General features: G+C 42.5%; 1 protein-coding gene across 2 annotated transcripts in view; it reads left to right on the forward strand.

Annotated features, from left to right (window-relative positions):
- klf7b (Kruppel-like factor 7b) overlaps positions 1-18,327 on the forward strand; it is a 62,483-nt gene extending 44,156 nt beyond the window's left edge. For both annotated transcript variants that reach the window (XM_054615600.1, XM_054615599.1), the window contains 3 exons: positions 1,176-1,827; positions 11,828-11,951; positions 18,245-18,327. In XM_054615600.1, the coding sequence (XP_054471575.1) occupies positions 1,176-1,827; positions 11,828-11,951; positions 18,245-18,296 (828 nt within the window). In that variant the 3' untranslated portion in view covers positions 18,297-18,327. The remainder of the gene's footprint in view (positions 1-1,175; positions 1,828-11,827; positions 11,952-18,244) is intronic.
- The last annotated feature ends 4,076 nt before the right edge of the window (positions 18,328-22,403 follow it).

A 22,403-nucleotide genomic window follows, 5' to 3' on the forward strand; every position in this document is an offset into this window, starting at 1 on the left:
TTGTTTGGCTTTCCCTCCGTTATCCCGTTCTCCTACCTTCCTCTATCTTGCGATATAACTTCCATGGCTGGTTGATTTGAGTGAGCGGAGGGAAACAGGCGAGGCCTCCACAGTTCAGGGCTCCGGAGAGCTCGGCCAGGCAGAAGCAATCAATCACAGGCTAAATCCCTCCTCTCTCAGGACTGCCATGTGCCAGGTGACATGGTCAACAGCTGCAGAGAAATATAAAGCCGGCAGTGGGCATTTTAATTTAAGTAGACGAGTAAACAGGGTCTCTGAACAGAATGCAGTCTGCAAAAACACTGAATATTCAAGCCAAGACTATCTTCACAAATGCATTGTACAGCTGTTGAACCACCATGACCATGGTCTTCCTCTGTCGCTAAAGGGTACCTCAGGAATTCTGATGTTCTGATACAATTTTTTCTTTCCTGATACTGATACCTGAACTTACGTATCGGCTAATACAGAGTATTTCAATTACAATAAAACTATTGCCATATTGTTGACATTTTACTAGCTCTGTCTAATGTTACACTCTCTGCCAGCACATCCTATCAGTCTATTCGGACGCAGTTACGTTTTTTTGGGAGCTGATGATGGAAGTAGTTAAAGAGTGAGCCATCTTGCTTCTTACTCCTCACTGTTGAGAGTTGCACATGCACAGTACTGATTGGGTAGCGGGTGACACGTTTTGTTGTTACTGTGTAACATAAATGAGCTGGTAAATTACATGATAAGGTGCTATTGGATGGGTGATTAGGCACGCATACTCGGAGATACATAATTTGAAGTTGTAACGGAGGTATTTCCGATACTGATATCGAATCCTCCCATAAATATATTTTTAATGTATTGAGTTCAGAGAATGCTGCATACATCAACATTACATAGTAGCAAAGTCGGCAAATACCAAAAACTTTAACAGTGGTCAAATCATGATTTGATATCGAGCTATATAAAGAACATTTACTTGACTTGTGTCATGGCCAATTAATGGATGCAATTGCAACTTCCATGTTCTGTTTGAACTAACATGTACTGTATTTAAGAGTTTTGTTAAGCCTGGTGACACAGCATCTTGCATATGTGGATGGTGTGACTGGAGTTGAGAGAAACACTGTAAAGTATATTTATGTCTGACCCTGGGTCCATGTGCTTTTTGTTTCTTGCAGACATGTCTAGAGTTGGAGCGATACCTACAGACGGAGCCCAAGCGACTCTCGGAGCTCTTTGATGAGGAGCTGGACGGTCTCTTAACGCCTTCCTTCATGCAGGGGGGAGACAGTGATGAGGAGCTGATGGACCCCCTTCTCCCCAGCCTCCCTGACCAACCCAGCCCGCCTCCACTACTGGTAACCCTTCCCAAGGTCCAGGCCAAAATCCTCCAGGTGCCCAACCAGAGCAAGACCCCAGCAGAGGTAGGGACTGAAACCCTCACACCAAAGGACCAAGTCCTGGCAGGAGTCAGTGCCGCACAGCTCAGCGCTGCTGTGACATCCCTAACACCGCCATCGTCACCAGAGCTCGGCCGCCACCTCATCAAATCTACACAAACACTGACCGCGACGGCGGACGGTACGCTTACGCTCAAATTTGTGGCGAAGAAGGTAGGGTTGGGGGCGGCCAAACTGGTGGCAGCGCGGGCGTTACCGTCGCCGCCGAGCCGAGGAGGAGCTCTCAGTGACGGCGAGCAGGGAGGAGGAGGAAGTCTTGGAGGAGAAGTACCAGAGAACAAAAAGAGAGTCCACCGGTGCCAGTTTAATGGCTGCAGGAAGGTTTACACCAAGAGCTCCCATCTGAAGGCACACCAGAGGACTCACACCGGTAAGACCTTCATTACATTCATTACAATTACCTTTAGCATTAGAAGTCCATATTAATTATTTCCGCTCTATAGTCCAGCACTTTGGAGGATCTTTTCCTCTCGCCTTATTTTGAAATGTTATGAAAACCATGTTTGTCCCAAACCAAGAGCCTTACGGGTTTCTTGCATGGGGGACCCGCGGGGCTCTAGGATTTATCTGCAATTTGGTCGCAACATTCAGTTTTGATCTGTTTTTAGGCTGTGTTCACAAATTGCTTGAATGACTTCCGCAAGTTCACCCAGTTTTAGGACATGCAGCAGGACATCATACAGACTTAAAAACAAGGAGTTTTATGGACGAACATTGTAGCGTTCTTGGTGCAGGACTGGAGGCAAATAGCCCTGAAACAAGAAGCAAAGCTGGCTGCAGTACAGGTCTGACAGAACATCAGCTGGGACTTTACCAAGTGCAAAGCTTGAAAATGATGACCTTATTAGAGGTTATACAACTTTTCCGTTTACTTCTGTACCATAAAATAGGGGACTGTTTATAGAAATGACTACAATATCTGCACTGATATTACTGTTAATACAAACTTGAATTTAAGCAGGTTGGTCTATGTTCCAGTTTCAACTAAATGTGTTGTAGTTCAAACCAACACAATAAGAAATGTCAAAAACTACACTACAATGACCAGCAATGTGGTTTCAGCACTACAAGATGCAGTAGATCCAACAACCTGGAGCTTTGAGCAAAGCCCATATATGCTTGCCAAATCTGCGAGTATCTGCAAAATGACAAGGTTCCCTGCGGGACAGCTGGGCACATCCAACATTTTCTAAATATGCAATATTTTCTGTCTGTACCAAGCCGATGCTGGAAAGTTTTGAGAATGTCTGTTTGATGTGAGGAGAAACCCTCAAAGAGTAGGATTGTGCGTCAGCTTATATCCGTGCGACCGCCCTTGGGGAAAGTATAACGGCTAAAGGCTGAACCCAGCACATGTACGTAATCCAAAATATACTCCACAAAACATGACACGTTTGGGTTTTTTAGGAGAGATTATGACATCTCCTCTTCTTCTTCTGCTTCTCAGGTGATCCTCTACATTTTATAAATTTCCTCATGCATCTTGATACCAGCTCAGGGCAAAAAGGCCCTGCCACAGTAATTGCCTGATAGACTGGTGGTAAATGACATTGGTAATTCAGCCGTGTCCAACTGGGTCTGACATGGGTCTTTAGCTTCCAACTACAGCTGCACTCTCAGTGACCCTCAGAGAGAACACACAGCAGGCTGATGTGTCCAGGGGCTCTTTGCCATGAGCTCTCCAAAGTGCATGTGGAGACCAGCTCTGAGTTGATGGAGACTCATGAGTGACTACGGACTCCTCTGGTTGCAAAAAGAAGGCTGATTGTATAGAAATCTATGCAAAAATTACTCCACTTCTCACTTGACTTCTTACCTCAGTAAACATTGTAAACATGAGATTAATGTCTCAATCACTAGTTTCAAGTCTTCTTCAATACAAGAAACAAGATAGCCATGGCCAAAAAGCCGAACTCAAGCCTTTAAAAGGCTGCATTTGTGAGGCCATTATTGTTTCAGGCACTGGTGAGGTACTGTTAAGAAACAGATGCATCATTTTGAAGGCTAATAAGAAGTCGAAACACTGCGTTTTCTTTTACATTATTTTACAATACTATGAGGAAGGATTTCACAACTCTGAAAAGTTATCACAAAGTCAATCACATTATAAAGAGTGGCGATGATCAGCAGGAAAAAAGATTATTTTGTAAAATTTGCGCCAAACTTCTTTGTTCTAGCACATATTTGTGCCTTTTCTGGTGACATTGTTTTGGATTATGGCAAACATGTAGCCAGGTTAAACTTTACTCTAAGTACCATGTTGGTGTCCAACACTTTTAAAGTGACAGGAACCAGTGTACCACCGGTTTGTTCATCCTTATACATCCCTCCATCTGGTTTCATGTCACAATGCATTCTGGATTGGAACTTGTATAGCCTGAGTAACTGAGGTCCATCACTTATCTGCAGCATGAGGCTGTTGCAGACATGCACCACCCGCAGCTAGCATTATTTGCCTTTAGCCTTAGCCACAGCGTCATTTACAGTATCTGGAGTGGTTCATGGCCTCTGGTTGTCATCGTCTAGTGTTAGCAGTTTCCTGGGTGTTCGTCAGGATTACAGTACATAGCCTGCAGACCCCCTACTGTATTAATACTGGCAACCTTGGCATCATTAATCCAGCGTGTTACATGCTTGTATGATCCCAGTGACCATCGCTTTGCTTTAAGTATAGCATTACATTCTGGGGCAGCACCTAGCATAGCCTCGGGAACCCAAGGTGCTGGGGCTTTATTATAGCTAATCCAGAACGGAGCAGCTAGCTTTCCGGTAGCCTGGCCGCTAGCTGCAGTCTCTCTAATCTTCTGATGATTCTACAGTTGAGTCATGCTATCCAACGATGAGCTTTTAAAGGCAGAATCATTCACTGAGGGAAAAATAAGACACCCTGGAGACACTGCAGCTTCTTCAGTGTGTGTGTGTGTGTGTGTGTGTGTGTGTGTGTGTGTGTGTGTGTGTGTGTGTGTGTGGTATAAATGTGGGGGCGGCGTATTCCCTCCCGATGTGTTCACTACAAGCACAGCACTGTGGTTTAATTAGCTTAATCCTCTTTTTGGGTTATTATGACCATAAATCATTGAACATACATGTAGGGAGGGATTAGCGTAGCAGAGACTACAGGGAGGAGCAATTGCAGAAAGCCTGCACAGCATCAATACACTTACTGTCACATAGTGCACACCAGAGGCCATTGGAAACATCATTATGGCGAGCTCTGTCAGGAGATTGCTGCACATGTGCAGCGATTCCAAGTAACATCGGTAATCATGTTCCTCTGTTCATATCCAAAACAATTTCTCTGAGCTGCAGCTTTGATGCAAATCTTATTTTCTTATATGAAAATGTTTAATCAGGGAAAGTTGTAACGTTAATAGATGTACAAATTAATTCAGTAAATCTCTAAAGTACCCAGTCAGAGCTGTTTTGAGTCACAGCCAGGGTTTTTATGGTTCTCCGGTTGTTTGTTTTTTCACTCTCTCGGATCTGGCTTTATCTCTAAAAACACTGGATGGCTAATAATCCTATTCTCCTTGTTATTCAAGCTGCAATCCAAAACGATATACTTAACTACATACTTGGCACCAGAGATAGCAGAATAGATGAGCAGCGTGTAAGAGCATTTGTCTCGACTGTACTTAATGAAATGGGCATCAACTCAGTAAGCACTTTTTCTCTAAAATTACAAATCATACCTGATACAACATTTGGATGTGCATACACTACAGCTCAAATACACTTAGCTGCTGTCAGATGAGGAAGTGTGAATAATCAGAGACAAAACAGAATAAATAAAACAGAGACATGATAAGAATAGTGAAGCACCAAGAGAGACAGGGTGGAAACTGTTAGCCTATGGCTCCATCAGTGCAGAAATACACCTTCCAACAACTCCAACAACAAGCTGTCTGCTTGTGTAAAAGATGAATGGCAGTTCTTACATACCCACACAACATAGAGGAAGACACAAAACAACTAAAAAGACATTCACCTCTCAGCAAGTGTGTGATAGTATTGTGGTACAATACGCAATACAGAGTTAATGGTCCAATGCATTGAGTCCACATTATGCGTAGAGATGTTAAAACAATGGTTACCCTTCTTTTGTGAAAGCCAATTTCTAATAGGTTTGAAGGTACATTGCTAATTGTTGTTTTCTGCAATAATCATGCAAAATTTCGAAATTAGCACCTTATGGACATAAAAAACACATTATCTTATGCCCATGTTAAGAAAAAGATTAAATGTCTGAAATTGATCCGAGTGATTCTCCAAACCCCTCGGTTGGCTACACATTCAAACCATCTTCACATAAACAGATTTTTGTAGTGGGACATTTTTGTAACACTGTAAGGTTGACATTTCGAGCAGCGGTTTAAATCTCTGACAGTTCACAGCATTGGAGGAGATTTCAAAGCATTCTCTGACATTTCATTTTTGAAAGGCATGACTGATTTATACAGTCATCCATTTTATTTCATTCCACCATCAACTATTGCAACCAAACAACCTTTTCTGAACTACAAATCATGTATAATTCCCATTTTTATGCAGTTTTTCATACATATAGTTTTCTACTTTTCCAAGCAGCCAGTTGTTTCCATGAATTTTCTACATGGTATGGCATTGATGCAGGTTTTGCGTTCACTTGGACAGGTTTGTGAGTTTGAAGAAAAGGCTAGTGACAAAAACATTCAAATTTCACACATGGTTTGCAAAATGGTAGGTATAATCATGTGATATGTAGTTCACAGGTTAAAACATGAAAAACAAATTACTCCAGCTTGAGTCTGACTTTCCAAGATCTAAACCCCGCCCCACCCCCACCCCCACCCTCAGCAGGTACCACCGCAGCCTCATGTGGATTCAGGAAAAACCCTGCTGTAACCCCAGACCTACACACACACACACACACACACACACACACACACACACACACACACACACACACACACACACACACATTTACACATTTACCTCTATACTCCCCTTCACCCACTGGGTCCAACCTGGGCTCTCTCTATCTCTCTCTCTTTCGTTTGCTCATTCAGTTTGGGTTGCCAAGCAACTGCATCACCCTCCTCCATAATTGGATGGTGGCTGGTTGATTGTCCATGCCTGTTAATCTCTCTCTCTCTCACTCTCTCTCTCTTTTCCCCCCCCCCCCTTCTCTCTTTCTCTCAGTTGCTAGGTGACTTTACCACGCATCCTTGCTTTGCCGTTCTATAATTGGCTGGCGTCATGGTTGCTGTGGCGTCAGGCCCGAGCTGGCCTTGCTTCATTCCTCCAACTGTGTGTGTGTTATAGCATGTATGTGTGTGTGTGTGTGTTTGGGGGGGGGGTTCCTATTGAAGAAAGATGGAGCGCTCTGGCCAATTACAGAAGACGGGTGTGAAACGGCTGCCTGTCTGGCACCTGCGGCCCCCACTCTTACACTCTTACCCCATATCACACAGGCATACACTCACACACACACACGTGCAGGTTTTGAGTGTAACATTTCTCCAGCAGGATAAGCTGCCAAGTGGTTTGCTATTGCATATTGAAAATATCAGTCCTGTATTCAGTCCTGAGCGAGGAGGACTCTGTGGAGTGAGGAGGAGGATTCTCACATTCTGATACTGCTGCTGAGGATTCTACATGGGGGATTTTTGGTTCTTAACAGAACTAAAAGTAAATCTGTTGTAGAATCAAACGTTACTGGGAAAACTCTTGCACCGACTGAAGAGTCTTGTTCGCTCCTGTCTCGATTCATCTTTTTGAACAACCTTGGTTGATGCGAATAAGAAGTAAGAAGAGTGGAGGAATAACAAAATATATGTATATTTCTATTAGAGCCTGAGTTATATTAACATGCCAGGTCGATATCAGTTTAGTAGCAGCAATACGTGTTTTAGTTTCAGAAATGTTTCTCAAATCAAGTTGAGTAGACTCATTTATTTTTATTTTTTTAAATCTTATACTTTAAGTTTATTTGGTTAACTGTAAAATATCCTTCCTCAGACATATCTAAGTAAAAAAAGAAAAAGGAAGAAGAGAGGCTTTTATTGTTCTTAAGTATAAATATTGGAAATCCAGTGTCAGTTGGACCCTATTGATAGTCCATCCATCCATATTCAAGCCACTAGTCCCGGTCGTGGTCATAGTGACTATATGGTGTGTACTCTAGAGCTGCCCAAACACTTTCTCCAGCATGTTCCTCAAGCTCCTCCTGGGGGGCCTGACACATGCTGACAGATGAAGTCTCTCCAGCTCGTTCTGAGTCTCCCCCAGGGTTCTCCACCAAATCCATCCTCTGCAGCCGCCCTGTAGAGAAACCACATCTGACTCACTTATATCTCTTTTCTCATACTTGGCGGTCATCACAAACACCTTGTGGCCATATCGGTCATGAGATTTCTTCTTTCCCATTATCATGTGCTAATACAAAGCCTTCGATACTGCAGCTGATGCACCTAACTGGCAGTAAAGCTCACAACCCTTTGTAACAACCCATAAAGCTTCCATAGTCCATTGTCCAAAAGAGTACTCAACAGCTTTTTGCCATGCACGTCTAAAACACTGTAAGTCTCATGATGGACAGTTTAAAAATAGATAACAATGAAACAAAACCTTAGATATGTTCTTTTATTCCATACGTTCATCATCCAATTCAAAACCTGGCACATATATCACCCACATTGCAAATTGACTACCAACAGTTCTTTCTGACGCTGAGTCACAATTTGGGTTCTTCCGTACTTAGTCTTGCTATTGTGTTCTGTGCAGTGTACTATGCGAACCCAGATAGTGTAGAGGGTACTCATAGTACGCTGCTCCAGACAATACTGTTGGTAGTCGAGATGCATTGTGGGTAATGTAGTTGAGTGTGGAACACTGGATACTTCTTACCCTCAGTGGTTGCCTTCTTGGCTACTTATAGCGGAAGGGGAGGGACCACCAAACTTGTTAAAAAGGCAACAAAGGACGCTGCAGTGGTTGCTCTGGTGAAAGCCGGGAAAACAATTAATGCAATTGTGAAGTGAGCAAACAAGCTAACAGATATTTTGGCGACAATCTTGGTCAAATGTTGGCGGTTATTGCTCGGTCTGGTTGCAATTTGCCATTACAAAGAAAAAGAAGAAAAGGCCCAATGGTAAGATTGTCATTTACAGAAGGTGCGTGTTTCTTTTGAGACAAGACTACCGTTTATAATTCACCAACTACGCATTTAAGTACATCATGTGTAGAGTGTCGCTTAGTGTAACGGAAGTATCAGAAATAAGCATGAGTTTCAGGTGTGTTATAATAGCAGCTAATATAGCCTCAAGCAGAGTTGAGGAGTGCACTGCAGACGTCTGGTAAGCTCACTAGTGCAAGATCTCGTCAAAATTTCAGAAAAGCACCAGTACCTTTTCTGTTACTCTAGTTCATAATTTAAATTCATTGCTTCACTATCCCAGCTTTTTAGCTAGAATATGGACAGAACACCTCCTAGGGCATATGTCAACTCTATAATGAAAGAAACTTTGATGACAAAACCCAATGAATTAAAAAATTAGGTGCAACAGAGGCTAGCTTGGAGAGGGAGGATACTTGATAGGATACTTGATAGGATACTTGATAGGATACTTGATAGGATACTTGATATTTGGTCTTGTCTCCTAACAAAACAGAAAGTGTAGACTAGATGACAGAGGGAAGTCTATCTCACGAAATGCACAATGTTAAGACTGAAACAAAACCCAGATCCCTATTGGGGAAATAAGCAACCGACGGCCCGAGATTTGACTAGACCATTTGAATATGCAAATCCAGGAGGGCACCGCTCACGATCTGGAACTCATTCAGTCCGAGAACAACTGCGTCACCTCGTCACGTTGTGTATGTGGATGAAAGACGACGCTGATCAAAGACACACAGGAACTGGGGGGGAATAAAGAGGTCGGATGTTCCTGTAGCACATCATCTTTTACTTGTCGTTGCATCACCTCGCTGTCAGAGCCCGTCCGCGCCTCAAATACCGGTCCATGTGAAGGTGTACTTTCTACAGCTTCCGTCATTCTGACACCACGATTCAAGGAGGTGAATTAAGGCAATTACAGTTTAGAAAAACAAACTCACACTTGGTTTACCTATTGGTATGCGATCTAAAAGTATGATGAAGTATGATTTAAAGAAGGTACATCAAAATCTGCGCCTGTAGAGCAACTGCATTAAAATGAATCTTTAATTTGAAAAAAATAGGTGTTTCCTTCAACCAGCACTAGAACATTTTCAAGAAGGTGAAACAAGATCACATCATTTAAAAAAGCAGTAGTAACTGCTCTTTTATAAGGCCTTTACACAAATAAAAGAAAACTAAAATGAGAAATACTTACTGCGAATACTGCGAATATTTCACATCAAAACTATTCATAACTGCATTGCAGAAGAGGTCGCTAGGAGGAATTAATCATTTCTCAATCTCATCCAAGTGTGTCATATTTTTTGCACTGGTTCAGACACAGGAAGATGATGAATTGTTAGTCCTGACAACAAAATTCTGATTGGCTCAGTTGTTTGTTGTGACAGGAAAACAGACATCAGTGAGCACCAGACTGGTTTGAATCTATTAAAAACCAAGATGTGGGTGGCAATGCAAAGATCTGGAACCAGGTTATACTTGAAATTAGTTTCACTGTTTTATTTCCAAATTCCTGATAAAAACCAACATCATTGTGAAAACAACAAAACCCTTTAGTATCCAATTATCGTTTTCACCGTATTGTGAAATATTTCAATTTTCATATTAGTTCCACTTAGTTTTGGCCTGTTGGGTGTTTGTGTTCGTCTCCTTGGAAAGATTGGTGTGTGCTGTGATGAGGGTGGAGAGACTAGCAGGACATCTGGCTAACTGACTGTAAACTGCTGTAATACTCCCCATAAAGAGTCATTAAAACCCCAATTATAGTTAGCACCCCCCAGCCCACACACACAGTCACATACAACAGGGGTCTGCATTTAGGTTTGGCCATTTTGAGAGTGTATAGTGGAGAAAGGCCTATGTTTTTGAGTGTTTTGTTTTTATCAATTTGACATTTATTTCCTTTATTTATTGATTTAATTGAAAACTTGTAAAAAAAACAAAAAAAAAAACATCAAATTCATTTAAATGAGGCTACTGCGTCAAGACAGTGTGAGTCCTGACTGAACATAAAAATATGCTACATGCTGTGGACAAAAACGGTAGTTGTTTTTTCATGAGTGCCATCGCCTGGTGACTTAAGATCTTAATCTGGCCAAGGTGCATTTTTCCTGGAAGCAAGAGTAGAAATAATAAGTCAGTTCATTTGAAAATTAAATTTCACAGAAAGATGAGTCATGGGCCTTTAATGTTTATTCATTTTATCTGATAAATACTATTAATGTTTTTTTGATTTACTTGCCCTTGGCATCCTGTCATTTTGCTAGAGTCCATTTGAATCCTTTCAAAACCCCACAAATTCACCATCTGTTGAGCGGCAGACCAAGGTAACAAAGATTTAAAAAGTACAACTCACTGCCAATCTTTGCCTGTGTAAATATTAACACATGCTCTTCTGATCTTAGTGCCGTAAATTGTTTCCTCAGACTTTGCTGGGGCAAGCATTAAGAGTGTTCATTGAATAAAATTGTTTCTTGCTTACATTTTCTTAGTCATTGTAGTCCCACTTTTTGGGTTGCTATATTTTCTGAATTATCTGCTCACAGAGAGAACCCCACTGTCATACAGGCAGTCAGGACATCACCACGTCCCATCTGAAGACAGTCTGCACACACTACACACACACACACACACACACACACACACACACACACACACACACACACACACACACACACACACACATACACACACACATACACACAGCTGGAAGGCTTTCTATCATGGAGAGATAACTACAGGCTGAGAACAATAGAGCATCTCTCCTCCCATCTGGTGAAGTGGGGGATGAAACTTCATTTACATTTCAGATCCCACCACCTCAGGGTGTGTGTGTGTGTGTGTGTGTGTGTGTGTGGGGGAGCGAGATTCATTTCAGGGTGAATTTAGGATTATGAATTAACACGCCGCAGTGCTGAAAGACTTCATTTACAGCTAATTGAGTGTATTGGCTCATTGAAATGGCTGTTGTGTTAAAACTGGCCTGCCTGCTCGGCCCCTGGGCTGTGTATGAGTGTGCGTCTAGGTTTGTGTGTGTGTGTGTGTGTAGGTGTGTGTGTGTTTGTGTTTAGGTCTTGAAAAAGCCAGGGGTTGTTACCTGTATATTAGCGAACAGCTGTAGATTAAATATGTGAAATTAGATGTCGAAATTATAATAAAATGTGACACGTTCTCTCTCTTTCTCTCTCTCCCTCTCTCTCTCTCTCAGGTGAGAAGCCCTATAAGTGCTCATGGGAGGGCTGCGACTGGCGTTTCGCCCGCAGTGACGAGTTGACACGACACTACCGCAAACACACCGGAGCCAAGCCATTCAAGTGCAACCACTGCGACAGGTAAAAACACTCCCACGCAGATATCCACTGAACACAAAAACACGCAGTGAAACTTTACATTTGCAGCACATTGTGGCATGTTCACCTGTCGAGGACCCTGTTTAACCTGCGCTTTATCCCCCACAAGTAGAACTACAAAAAAACAAAAAAACAGGTGATCTTCTTGTCAAGTCAGTAAAACAGGGACTCCAAATGGGATTCTGGTCAGCCAGGGCATCACATATTTGGGCAGTATCTGTCAACATTAGTGCTGCAACCCACAATTTTAATTGTCAATACTCTGCAGAAAAACAGAAGGTGTATAGAATCAAATTAATGATGGCTAAGTCCTGGTATTGTAGGTCAAAAGGTCCAAATATGGCCATATTGATATATCAATCACGTCTTTAAAATCTTTCAAAAAATGGCAGAAAATAATTAAAGATGCCCTTCACAATTTCCAAGTCTTCAAATTTCTAGTATTGTGTTTCCAGTTGTCCAAAAACATAAAAATGTAATGTGAACAATCTTATAGATGTATACAGATATATCAATAAAATAGAGAAGTGCACAAAACTGTAAAATGCCACATGGCCCAGCTCTTGTAGCTCCAAGGGATGAGCTAACGTCTCCTCAAACCACAGTGTGTGTAAGATACAACAGAAATCAGATGACTGTGCTGAGCTAGGATAAATACATCACAGAGCATCTCTCTGCATTGAACCTGCGGTAAATGAAAGACGATCAAAACTGACATCTGGTAAGACGGCAAATAAGCGTATTTACATTTGCGCAGCTCTTTCATGCTTCTGCGCATGTGCACCAACTTTTCTTATGTTGTGCATTTCTTGATAATGCATCCTAAGCAGTAGGCAGTTAGCATAAAGGCTCTGACAGATGATGAATCAAACAACGTTTTTTTTATTCTGGTTCGCTACACGTCTACATGTATCTACATGTATCTCATGTAGCATTGCGGTTTACGTCTTTTTTCTTTCGCACAATGAAATTAAAGTCCTTGGATAATCACTTATAGAGAGAAAATGCTGCAGATGAGTCTATTTGAAGTGTAGAATAGACCTGATCATTTTCTTAAAGACAGGTGACTACAGGAGGAGCTCTTGTGAGTTCTTATCTGGACAATAAAGGTTCAAGAGCGTAGCTTTTGGTATAGTCAATTGAATAATAATATAGTCAATATTTAATCATTTTACATACCTAATGGTTTCACCTTTTTTTTGGCAGCCATATGAATGCATTAAAAGTTATTTTATTATATGCTTTTTATTGGATTTTAAGTCACGCTGTACCACCAGTTGATATACGATTTTACTTATTGGTCGTGCTTCACCGTGTTTTCTTTTCGCCGACTCATGTCCAGCCCAGTTTGACCTCGGTGGAAAACAAAGGTAGAAAAAAGTAATATAAAAGATGATGCAGTGTGTGTTTCAAAACGACAGCAAACTAAATCTCCCTGTGGACAAAAGCCAGGGACGTCACAGCGTCTCTGTTTGGTCCTGGAGGTAGTGTGTGTGTGTGTTTCCTGTGTGTGACTGTGTGTGTGTGTGTGTGTGTGTGTGTGTGTGTGTGTGTGTGTGTGTGTGTGTGTGTGTGTGTGTGTGTGTGTGTGTGTGTGTGTGTGTGTGTGTGTGTGTGTGTGCATGTGCTTACTCATGCCCCTGTGCTGGCAGTTAAATGGATTCTGGCTCTTGGCAGACTGGTCACAGCTAATTGAGTGGCACCAGATGCCAGCTCCACTTTAACATACACACTCTCTGTATGTGTGTGTGCCTGCACTACCTTTTCTGGTGAACAACGCACACACACACACACACACACGAACACACATTTGCCCTAGAGACAGTGTAATTGGCTGTAGCGGGTTCCCTCTAGTTTGGGTTTTAGACATAAACCCCTCCAGAAACCTGCTGGAAGCTTCTAATCCTGGCTGAGAGCTGGGACTGTATTAGCTCCTTCTTGGCTCACACACAAACGCAGTGTGTGAACACTCGACACACACACATGCGTGTAGAACCCACAGACGCTTAGATGCAAAGTCAAACGTGAACATTTTTAGGTCCAGATGTAACAATGACACACTTGGATACACAATGACACAGGTGCATCATCATTGCGTACATCAAAGTTGTAATAGAGTAGTAAAGGTAATTTGAGCTTAAATGTTCGTTTTCTGCATTGACAGTGATGCTGACTAGCAGATGGAGTTTTCGCTTTACTCTCCTGATAGAATCATCACTGCAAAGGATGGACATCTGTGTTAGAAGAATATCAGCTTCTTGGATTAAAGGACAGAATTACACGCATACAAATGTACAGAGAGAAGTAAACTACAACTTCCAGGGGGCATTTCAGGACGGAACATCCAATCACAGCCAATGCATTCTCACTGCTCTTCAAACTGTGTCGCTTTATGAACTCCTCTAGTGACAATGTGTACGTGGCAAGGGACAGCATGTCAATTAACAATTGTTGAATGCATAGTTTCTTTTCAAAATAAACTTCAGTCTCCACAGGAAGTGAGGTTTAGGCAACAAAACTACTTAGAATGGTTTCAAATGTTCGATGACTCATCCTGCACTCGGGTATGTATAAATTAAACAATCAGATGAGACTTTGGGGCATACAAAATTTCAATTTCCAAAACAGTGTTGCTAAGGTCTAATTCGTTAAAGTTAACTTAGCCGATTTTCAACCAGCTATGTGTCAGTCCGCCATGTAAGTATATAATATAAAATAAAATAAGTATAGACGTATAATTGTGTCATATTTCTGAATATTTCCTTTGTTTTAAACTACAACCTGCTCTATTTAGCTGCTTAATGATATTGAAGGTGGAAAACAGCAGCTTGTGCTGCTGTGATTCAAAGTTCTAATTGTCTGAAAGCATCTATAGTCTTGTTTACATATTTCCAGCATCCCTTTAGGATAGCCCTAAAGGCTTTTTGATGCTCAAATTACAAAGTGAATGGAAATATGCTTAACATATCCAGGATGTGTCTTTACAGTAGTACACACACACACACACACACACACACACACACACACACACACACACACACAAAACCACACATACACACATCTGTGGTGGGTGGAGCCCACCAAATATTACCATGAGAATAGCAAAAAGTGGCAGCCAAGGAGAGGTTAACATTAGATAGACTGTTCAATCTGACACAATTTCTCCTGGGGAAACTCACACGCACACACACACAAACACACGTACACACACTGCAGTCTGTCATTAATCCTGCCTAATCAAGCGGGGACCCCCCGATGTTTCTGGAAGGAGGAGGAGTGATGAGGAGGAGGACAAAAAGAAGTGAGGAGGAGGAGAAGGGAGAGTTTAGAGGAGGGGAAGTGGCGGATGGGAAGAAGGAGTGTGTGTGTGTGTGTGTGTGTGTGTGTGTGTGTGTGTGTGTGTGTGTGTGTGTGTGTGTGTGTGTGTGTGTGTGTGTGTGTGTGGGGTGGGGTGGATGGGGGGTACCAGCTGGTCTGGCTGCTCCGCGCCCCAGCAGTGACACAGTAACTGGCATGGCCATCTGTCCAGCCACACACACGCACAGATTGGTGAAGGTGTACAGTAGGTACCACATGGTCACACTAGATCACACACAACAGAGATGAGAGCAAAGTTCAACTGTACTCTTACATCATGTAACAGGAATACGTTGAAATCTGCAAACTTATGAAATTTTAAATGTCAAAGGGGGTTCTGCCCAAACTATGTGTTTCAACTAATATCCTACAAAATGTCCACACTGAAACACAAACAACAGGAAAGACAGCTGAATCTTTTCATCTTGTTTTCATTTCTGGTTGGCAAAAATGTGTGTTTTTAGACTTCTGTAACCTTGGTTTTACTTTTGTTAACTGTGAACAACACCCCTAATCTTCATATTTTGCAGCTTAGGCAGAAGCCTCTGGCCCTTTGCCTGGTATCTTACCGCAAAACCTTTGCACGTGCTTAGTATTAAACGTTAAACGTTGTAACAATGGGTTTACAATTTGAAACGGTCATGGTTAGCGTTGTAACACGTTGGTTCATGTCGTAACACATGGGTATCGTTGTGTAACAGTCACGGTTAACGTTGTGACAAGTGGTTTACTGTGTAAAACGGTTGCGGTTAGAGTTGTAACACCTGGTTAACCTTGAGTAACAGTCAACGTTGTGACAAGTGGTTTACTGTGTGAAACACATACACACATTTAACACATGGGTAATGTTGTGTAACAGTCACAGTGAAAGTTGTAACAAGTGGTTAACGGTGTAAAATGCTTGCGGATAACGCGGCAATGCATGGTTAACTTGGTTAACATTGGTTGTGAAACAGTCGCGTTTAACGTCGTTTAATTGACGTTTCCTGCAGGATCTGAAGTCATATGATACACATGATGTAAGGAGAACCAACCATCTTAGAGACAGCAGATTTTGCTGCAACGTGCAAAACTTTCTATTGTACTTTTGAGTCTTGAGCTTTGTCTACTTGCATCTGGATATCCTGCCTAAACACACACACACTCACACACACACACACACACACACACACACACACACACACACACACACACACACACACACACACACACACACACATAGAATAGCCTTGACTAATTAATAATGAATAAAGCCTCAGGCAAATTAAATTTTTAATTTCTCATTTTCTCCTCGCCCACGTTTTGTTTTGCCTCTCCTTTAGTCATATCATTTGCGATTCATTTTTATTGGGAATGTTCAGCTTTAATGGTGTAATAAAATTAAAGCACTCGTGACATTCCGATTCTTATATAACACATCATCCAGCACCTGGTTTTATGTCTCTCTCTCTCTCTCGCACCCGGTGCAGTCACTGCTGAGTTAAATTGCCCGGCATCAGAGAGCATTGCCAGCCTGTCTGCATTAGTGTCCCTGTTCACAATGCATATCTAATTAGTTTCTACAATAGTATTCTACTCGGAGCTGGAGGACTGACTGCAGAGCTGTGGAGGTCTGGCTGTGATTTATGGTCGTGTTTGAATCGTATTTAGGAAATCACTGAGCCTGAATTGGCCCATATTCGTCCCTGCGTCTGGGTTTCACTGGTGTGACATAATGAAGTAGGACTATTGAAAGTCACCGTACATTTAAAATGAAGCGGTTAAAAAGCACTGCAGTTCTCTGCATTAATACGTTTGTGTTTTAAGCCGTGAGCTCTCCTATTCATGTCGAGATCATTCTCTTACCTTTTAGCTTTTTCTGGTCGACTAAACTCAACAGAGACGATCCTGACCTCTCTGGGGTCCTTAGCAAAATTCTGCCAAGGGGCCCCCCTGCCACATAGTCACACCTGACACCCCAGTTTATTACACTGCTAAAATACATGTATAAATGTATACTATAAGCTAGTTAGCTTAAGTGGCTAATGCATGAGCACGGCTAGGGCTGGGTATCGGTACGAAAAAACCCAGTGCCAAGTCGTCTCAAAACTTTTCCATTCTACCAATACCTGCAATCGATCCGTTTTGTCCCCAGATCTGTAACGTTTTATAAGAAATGTCATAGTTTTGCTCACAGCCAATCATCGGAAGCGTTCTACGATGTAATAAACCCTAAGGTTGGGATTGCCTGCACACGGCTCTGCACAAAGTGATGTCTGAGCCGGTGGCTAGCACCTAACAGTGCTTACAGTACAAACGGGGGCAAGACCGCTGACAGAGCTAACAGTTTTAACCGTCTGGGTTAACCTAATCCCAGGTCACTAAGCTTTCCACCTAACAGAATGCCAACGCTGCATAAATATGTAAATTTCCACCGTCTTGAAAATACTGCATAAAAGTTCACATTTGGTTAAACCAGAACACGCGGTGGACAGTTCAGGGGGCTTGGGACAGACAAGTATTTCAGTGGGCCTTGCAGTTCCCAGGATTAAGAGCCAACATGTAGAGTAGGGAGGCTGGAACTGTGGAACATTTCCAGCAAATACACATAGCCGGTGGGAGGTTCAAGGGGCCTGAGATCATGGAGAGCTCCCAAGATATAGACTATGCCAGTGGGTATTTCATTGGGATCATTCATGAGTTTATACAGAGCCTGATGTACTGTATTCTGCTTATCTTTCGTAATTGTGCTTTGGCACCTCTTCTGATTGTCAATAGGCTTTTAGGTTTATAGGCTGTCTTTTATTCTTATTTAAATTATTTATCAGGGTTTCAGCTTAACATTTTCCATCTCTCATTGACTGTATTTTCCGTGGAATACATATTCCATGCATATTTAGTGTGTTGGATTGACGTGGTTTCTCCGTTTCTCTCTGCAGGTGTTTCTCTCGGTCGGACCACCTGGCCCTGCACATGAAGAGGCACATCTGAGGGCAAAAAGAAAAGGAGAAGGAGAAGGGGAAGAAGCAAGAGGAGGAATAGGAGGAGATAGGAGGAGAGAGGGATGGGCAGTCGAGCTACCAACCGCCCACCTCGTTCACCCCGTCCATAAACCAGCTGGCGGCCATGACGCCTGCAGGGCGGCGCATCCATCTGAGAGGGCCGGGAAGATCAAACGCAACAACGGCCCTCTCATTGGAGGCAGTGACTGGAGGGAAAACGAGGAGTAGCTAGATTGTTGTTTTTCTTTAAAATTACACATTCACAATAGTGAACACCCAACACACCCGTCTTTGAATGCATCATCCCGGTGAACCCCGGCTGCTCTCATGTGGCTCTGGGGGCTTGGACACTGCCAAACCAACATATACGCCGCCTTTTTTTCTTTCTCTGTAGTCAGTGTGTTTAAACCATGAAGTCACTTTATGTGAGGAAACTTTAAATATCCATATAGTCAGTCGTTAGTGCTTTACTGGCTTTTGAAATCAAATACTCAACTTTTTTCATTGCTTTTTTCAATATTTCTCATACACGGATCATCAGAAACCATCATCCGCCGCAGTCAGCTTCAGTAATCTATGTGAAGAAAACAACAACGAGTCTGCAGGAGAGAGACTTTTCCAGCATAGCTGACAATCAGGGCTCGGACACTGGGTGCTTTTAGGCGCACCCATGGGACCCCGGTCAGCGGGCGCTGCCGCAGCTCTCAGGCTCTCCTCCAGTGGGTGTTTGCATCTCTCACCTACGCTGAGACGCCTGCCGCCTCCGCAGGACACCTGACAGAAATGCGCAGCGACACTTTCTTCCCTTTTTTTCTACTTAGAGGACGATAGTTCTTCTTATTGTGGTTATTGCAAAGAATGACACTTTGTTCTTTTTCTCTCTTGGAGAAAAATGTCTTAAAACTCACTGAATTGTGTTTGAGGGGGAAAAAAAGAAAATAAACTTAAAATCTTGAAGATGACTTCAACAGAATGTGTGGGATGAGAAGGAGAGCGTTGTTGGTCTTTTAATCCCCATGTGCACCGGCTCTGTTTCTGCAGTCTGTAAGCAACCAGTGGATGAACAACAAAAAAAAAGCAATTGTACCAACACTCAGAAAAGGGATTTGTACTTTTTTGGACTAAAATAAAAGCAGAGAGGTCTTCAGGTTTTTGTTTTTTCCAGTGCTGCTCTTTCTGCCCTGCATTTCACTCCAGCTGAGAAAACGACTCCCTCGCATGACCCTTCGTGGTCTCGCACTCTTACCGGAATCAGGCGGAGGACTCGCTGGAAAAATGGAAACCTGTTTTCTCTTTTTTCTTTTGCTTTTTGTTGATTCTGAGAGTCGTCCTGGAGCTCTTTCACAGACTCCTAGATCTCATCTCGCTGGCAGCACCGCGGGGCACGAGCGGAGGCTGAGGAACTGCTTTTTGCTCACTCGCGTGGGACTCGAGGTGCCGACCGACCTTTGTGTGGCGGTGCCGAACAGACGCGGTCACGTCGGCCCGCTCAAATTTGCCTGTTTTCTTATCCATTGACTGCACTGACTCTTTATTTTTTTTCAATGTTATCTGTGCTTCTTTTTTTTTTCTACAGCTGAAAAAAAATGAACTCAAAGAAAAAAAAACTCATAAAAAGACTTGGAAAAAAAATGACACAAAAAAACTCTTCTGTCTCGCGCTACACATTGTATACAGAACAAGAACACACACTCCGTCAACACACAGACTCACACTGCAGTTTCTTTGCTCCCGGCTCCTCTTGAGATAAGACTAATAAGATTTAGGAAAATAATTATTAAAGGAATGAACAGAGTTGGAAAACAAAACGCTGCATGGCAGGCTTTATTGCAACCACACACACACACACCAGCTCATGTACACACACACACACACACACACACACACACACACACACACACACTCTTCCTGGAATTATATGTTCTGCTCCCAGATCTTTTTTCACAGTAGGAGTTTAGCAACTGTTGTTTAGTAGAAGAGTATCTTAGCTCTCGGCTGGAGGTAACAAACGATTCCAAATCCTTTGAAGTGAGAAATCAGCTTGTTCTCAGTTCCAGCAATCACCCACGTATCCCTCGCTACAGTTTGTGCCTCTCATTTAAACAGCGCTCTTTCTTCAGAGACTCTGGTAATGTCGTTGGTTCCGATTGAGGGTATAAACCACTGCTTTCATGGAAAATAAATAGGAGTTAAACAATTGCAGCAGGTCTTTTTCGCAAAACATGTTGAATACATGTCAATAATCCTCATAGACCTTTTTACCCGGCCTCTCGTGCACAGTGAATTTGAATGTCTTGACATGGATATCTGGGAAATCCATTTTCTAATAATTAAAAGTTTGGAAAAAAATTGACTTAATCAAAAGAAACATTTGTGTAAAACACAATAAAATAATAGAATACAATTTCATATAGTCATTGGGATAACAAGCTCCTCAAACTTCTCTCCAATAACATATTTATTGTTGATGGAGGATTGAGCCTTGTGGTGTCATGTTGGTGACCAGCTCAAGGTAGCAAAGTAAATCTCTTTGCCGAATTTAACTTTGGTATTCTAATTCGCACAATATGGAAGTTAATTAATACATGTTAATGCCAAAGCCCTGTGGGATGGTTTGTTAACATCTGTTTGCTAGCTTGCTAGCTTGCAAGCTAGTAGTACAGAGAAAACAAGCTAGTGTGTGCAAGTAATGGATGTATTATATGAACTGGATACCAGAGCCCAAGATGGCAGCTATACAGTCCAATGAGAGTTGCTAGCCTGACGCATACTCCAAGCTTTTGGGTTTACTTCAGGAGTATGCGCAGTAGTATTTCTCCCGCTGGCCTTGCCCATGAGTTACGACTCTGCCCATAGACTTAGTTTACATTTTCAAACCGTTTTCTTGGCTGGAGGAAATATTTACAAGATAAAACTTCCATGGATCAGAAATTCCTTATAGAAAGAGTCACAATTGACTTTTGGTCTGCAGGGTGTTTTTTCACTGCAATACCAGGAGTGGCCACTGGGAAGAATTAGAAACAAGGCTTAGCGGGGGCGCCGTATCCAGATCTTATTGTACATATGTGGTACAACTGCAACAAAGGATGTAGGAAAGTCATTCAGAGGTTTAAGGGCATGTCTTCAAAAAACAAACTCAATTGACTTTTATCTGTGACCTGAATGTAATCACTGAAGCTAAAATATATAAAATGATAAATTATAGGTGAAAACTGTGGCGAGCACATATCCACAACATCTGCTTCCTTCGCTTAATGGTTGCAGGAAGAAAAAAACTCTCTGTGCATTGCTGATACCGCCAACACTGACGCCGCTGCTCCATCCGCCCACCACCACCTATATGCCCCGTAGCGCATGCAAGTAGTCTTAACACTCGCTTCTGCTGACTGGTGCAGCTGGGTGAGGGTGCATGGTTCCTGAAGCTGCCAGGGGGATTTCACATGCCCATAAGTCATCGTGCCAGTCGGCCTTGCCAGCTTTCATTAGGTGAAAGAGTGAGAACATTCCCCTTTGGGGGGGTATGGTGCAGCTTCAAACAATCGATACCAAAAACCTCCAGCTTGGAACTGCCCTTTAGCCATGGGCAGAGTCTCCCCGGTCAGGGGAGATCAGCGGGAGACCGCCTCCATATGAGGCCTCCGTATCCAGCGGCAGCTTTTCTCTACTAACTCTCTGTTTTTCTGCTAAATACGACGTAAAGAAACCCACGTCTGAGATGAATCCACCGTCTCACTTTTGATTTAATTTCATTGTTTGGTTTCTGTTCCTAAAGCTCTGTTGATGGTTGTTTTTCTTCAGCTTGGATGATGCAAAGTCACGCTAAAAAGACATGCGACGGGATGTAGAAGGAGCCCATCTATACAGGAAGTACAATCATAGAAGGATGGGGATCGTAGCACTTTTTGTGAGGCTTTTGATGGCTTGAATGTGTACGTATGTGTATGTCCCCATAAGGCATACTGTGAGGGAGAGGCAGTGATTCAGCAAAGTGGTTGATAACAGATTTTTTTTACTGCTGAACATGTGTGGGAGAAATGTTGGTTGATGCATTTGCTGTTTGAAAATGCTGTTAATCTAAGCAATGGCTGACAATGTG

This window comes from Anoplopoma fimbria, chromosome 16 (assembly GCF_027596085.1).
Source record: "Anoplopoma fimbria isolate UVic2021 breed Golden Eagle Sablefish chromosome 16, Afim_UVic_2022, whole genome shotgun sequence".
NCBI classification, from domain to species: Eukaryota; Metazoa; Chordata; class Actinopteri; order Perciformes; family Anoplopomatidae; genus Anoplopoma; species Anoplopoma fimbria.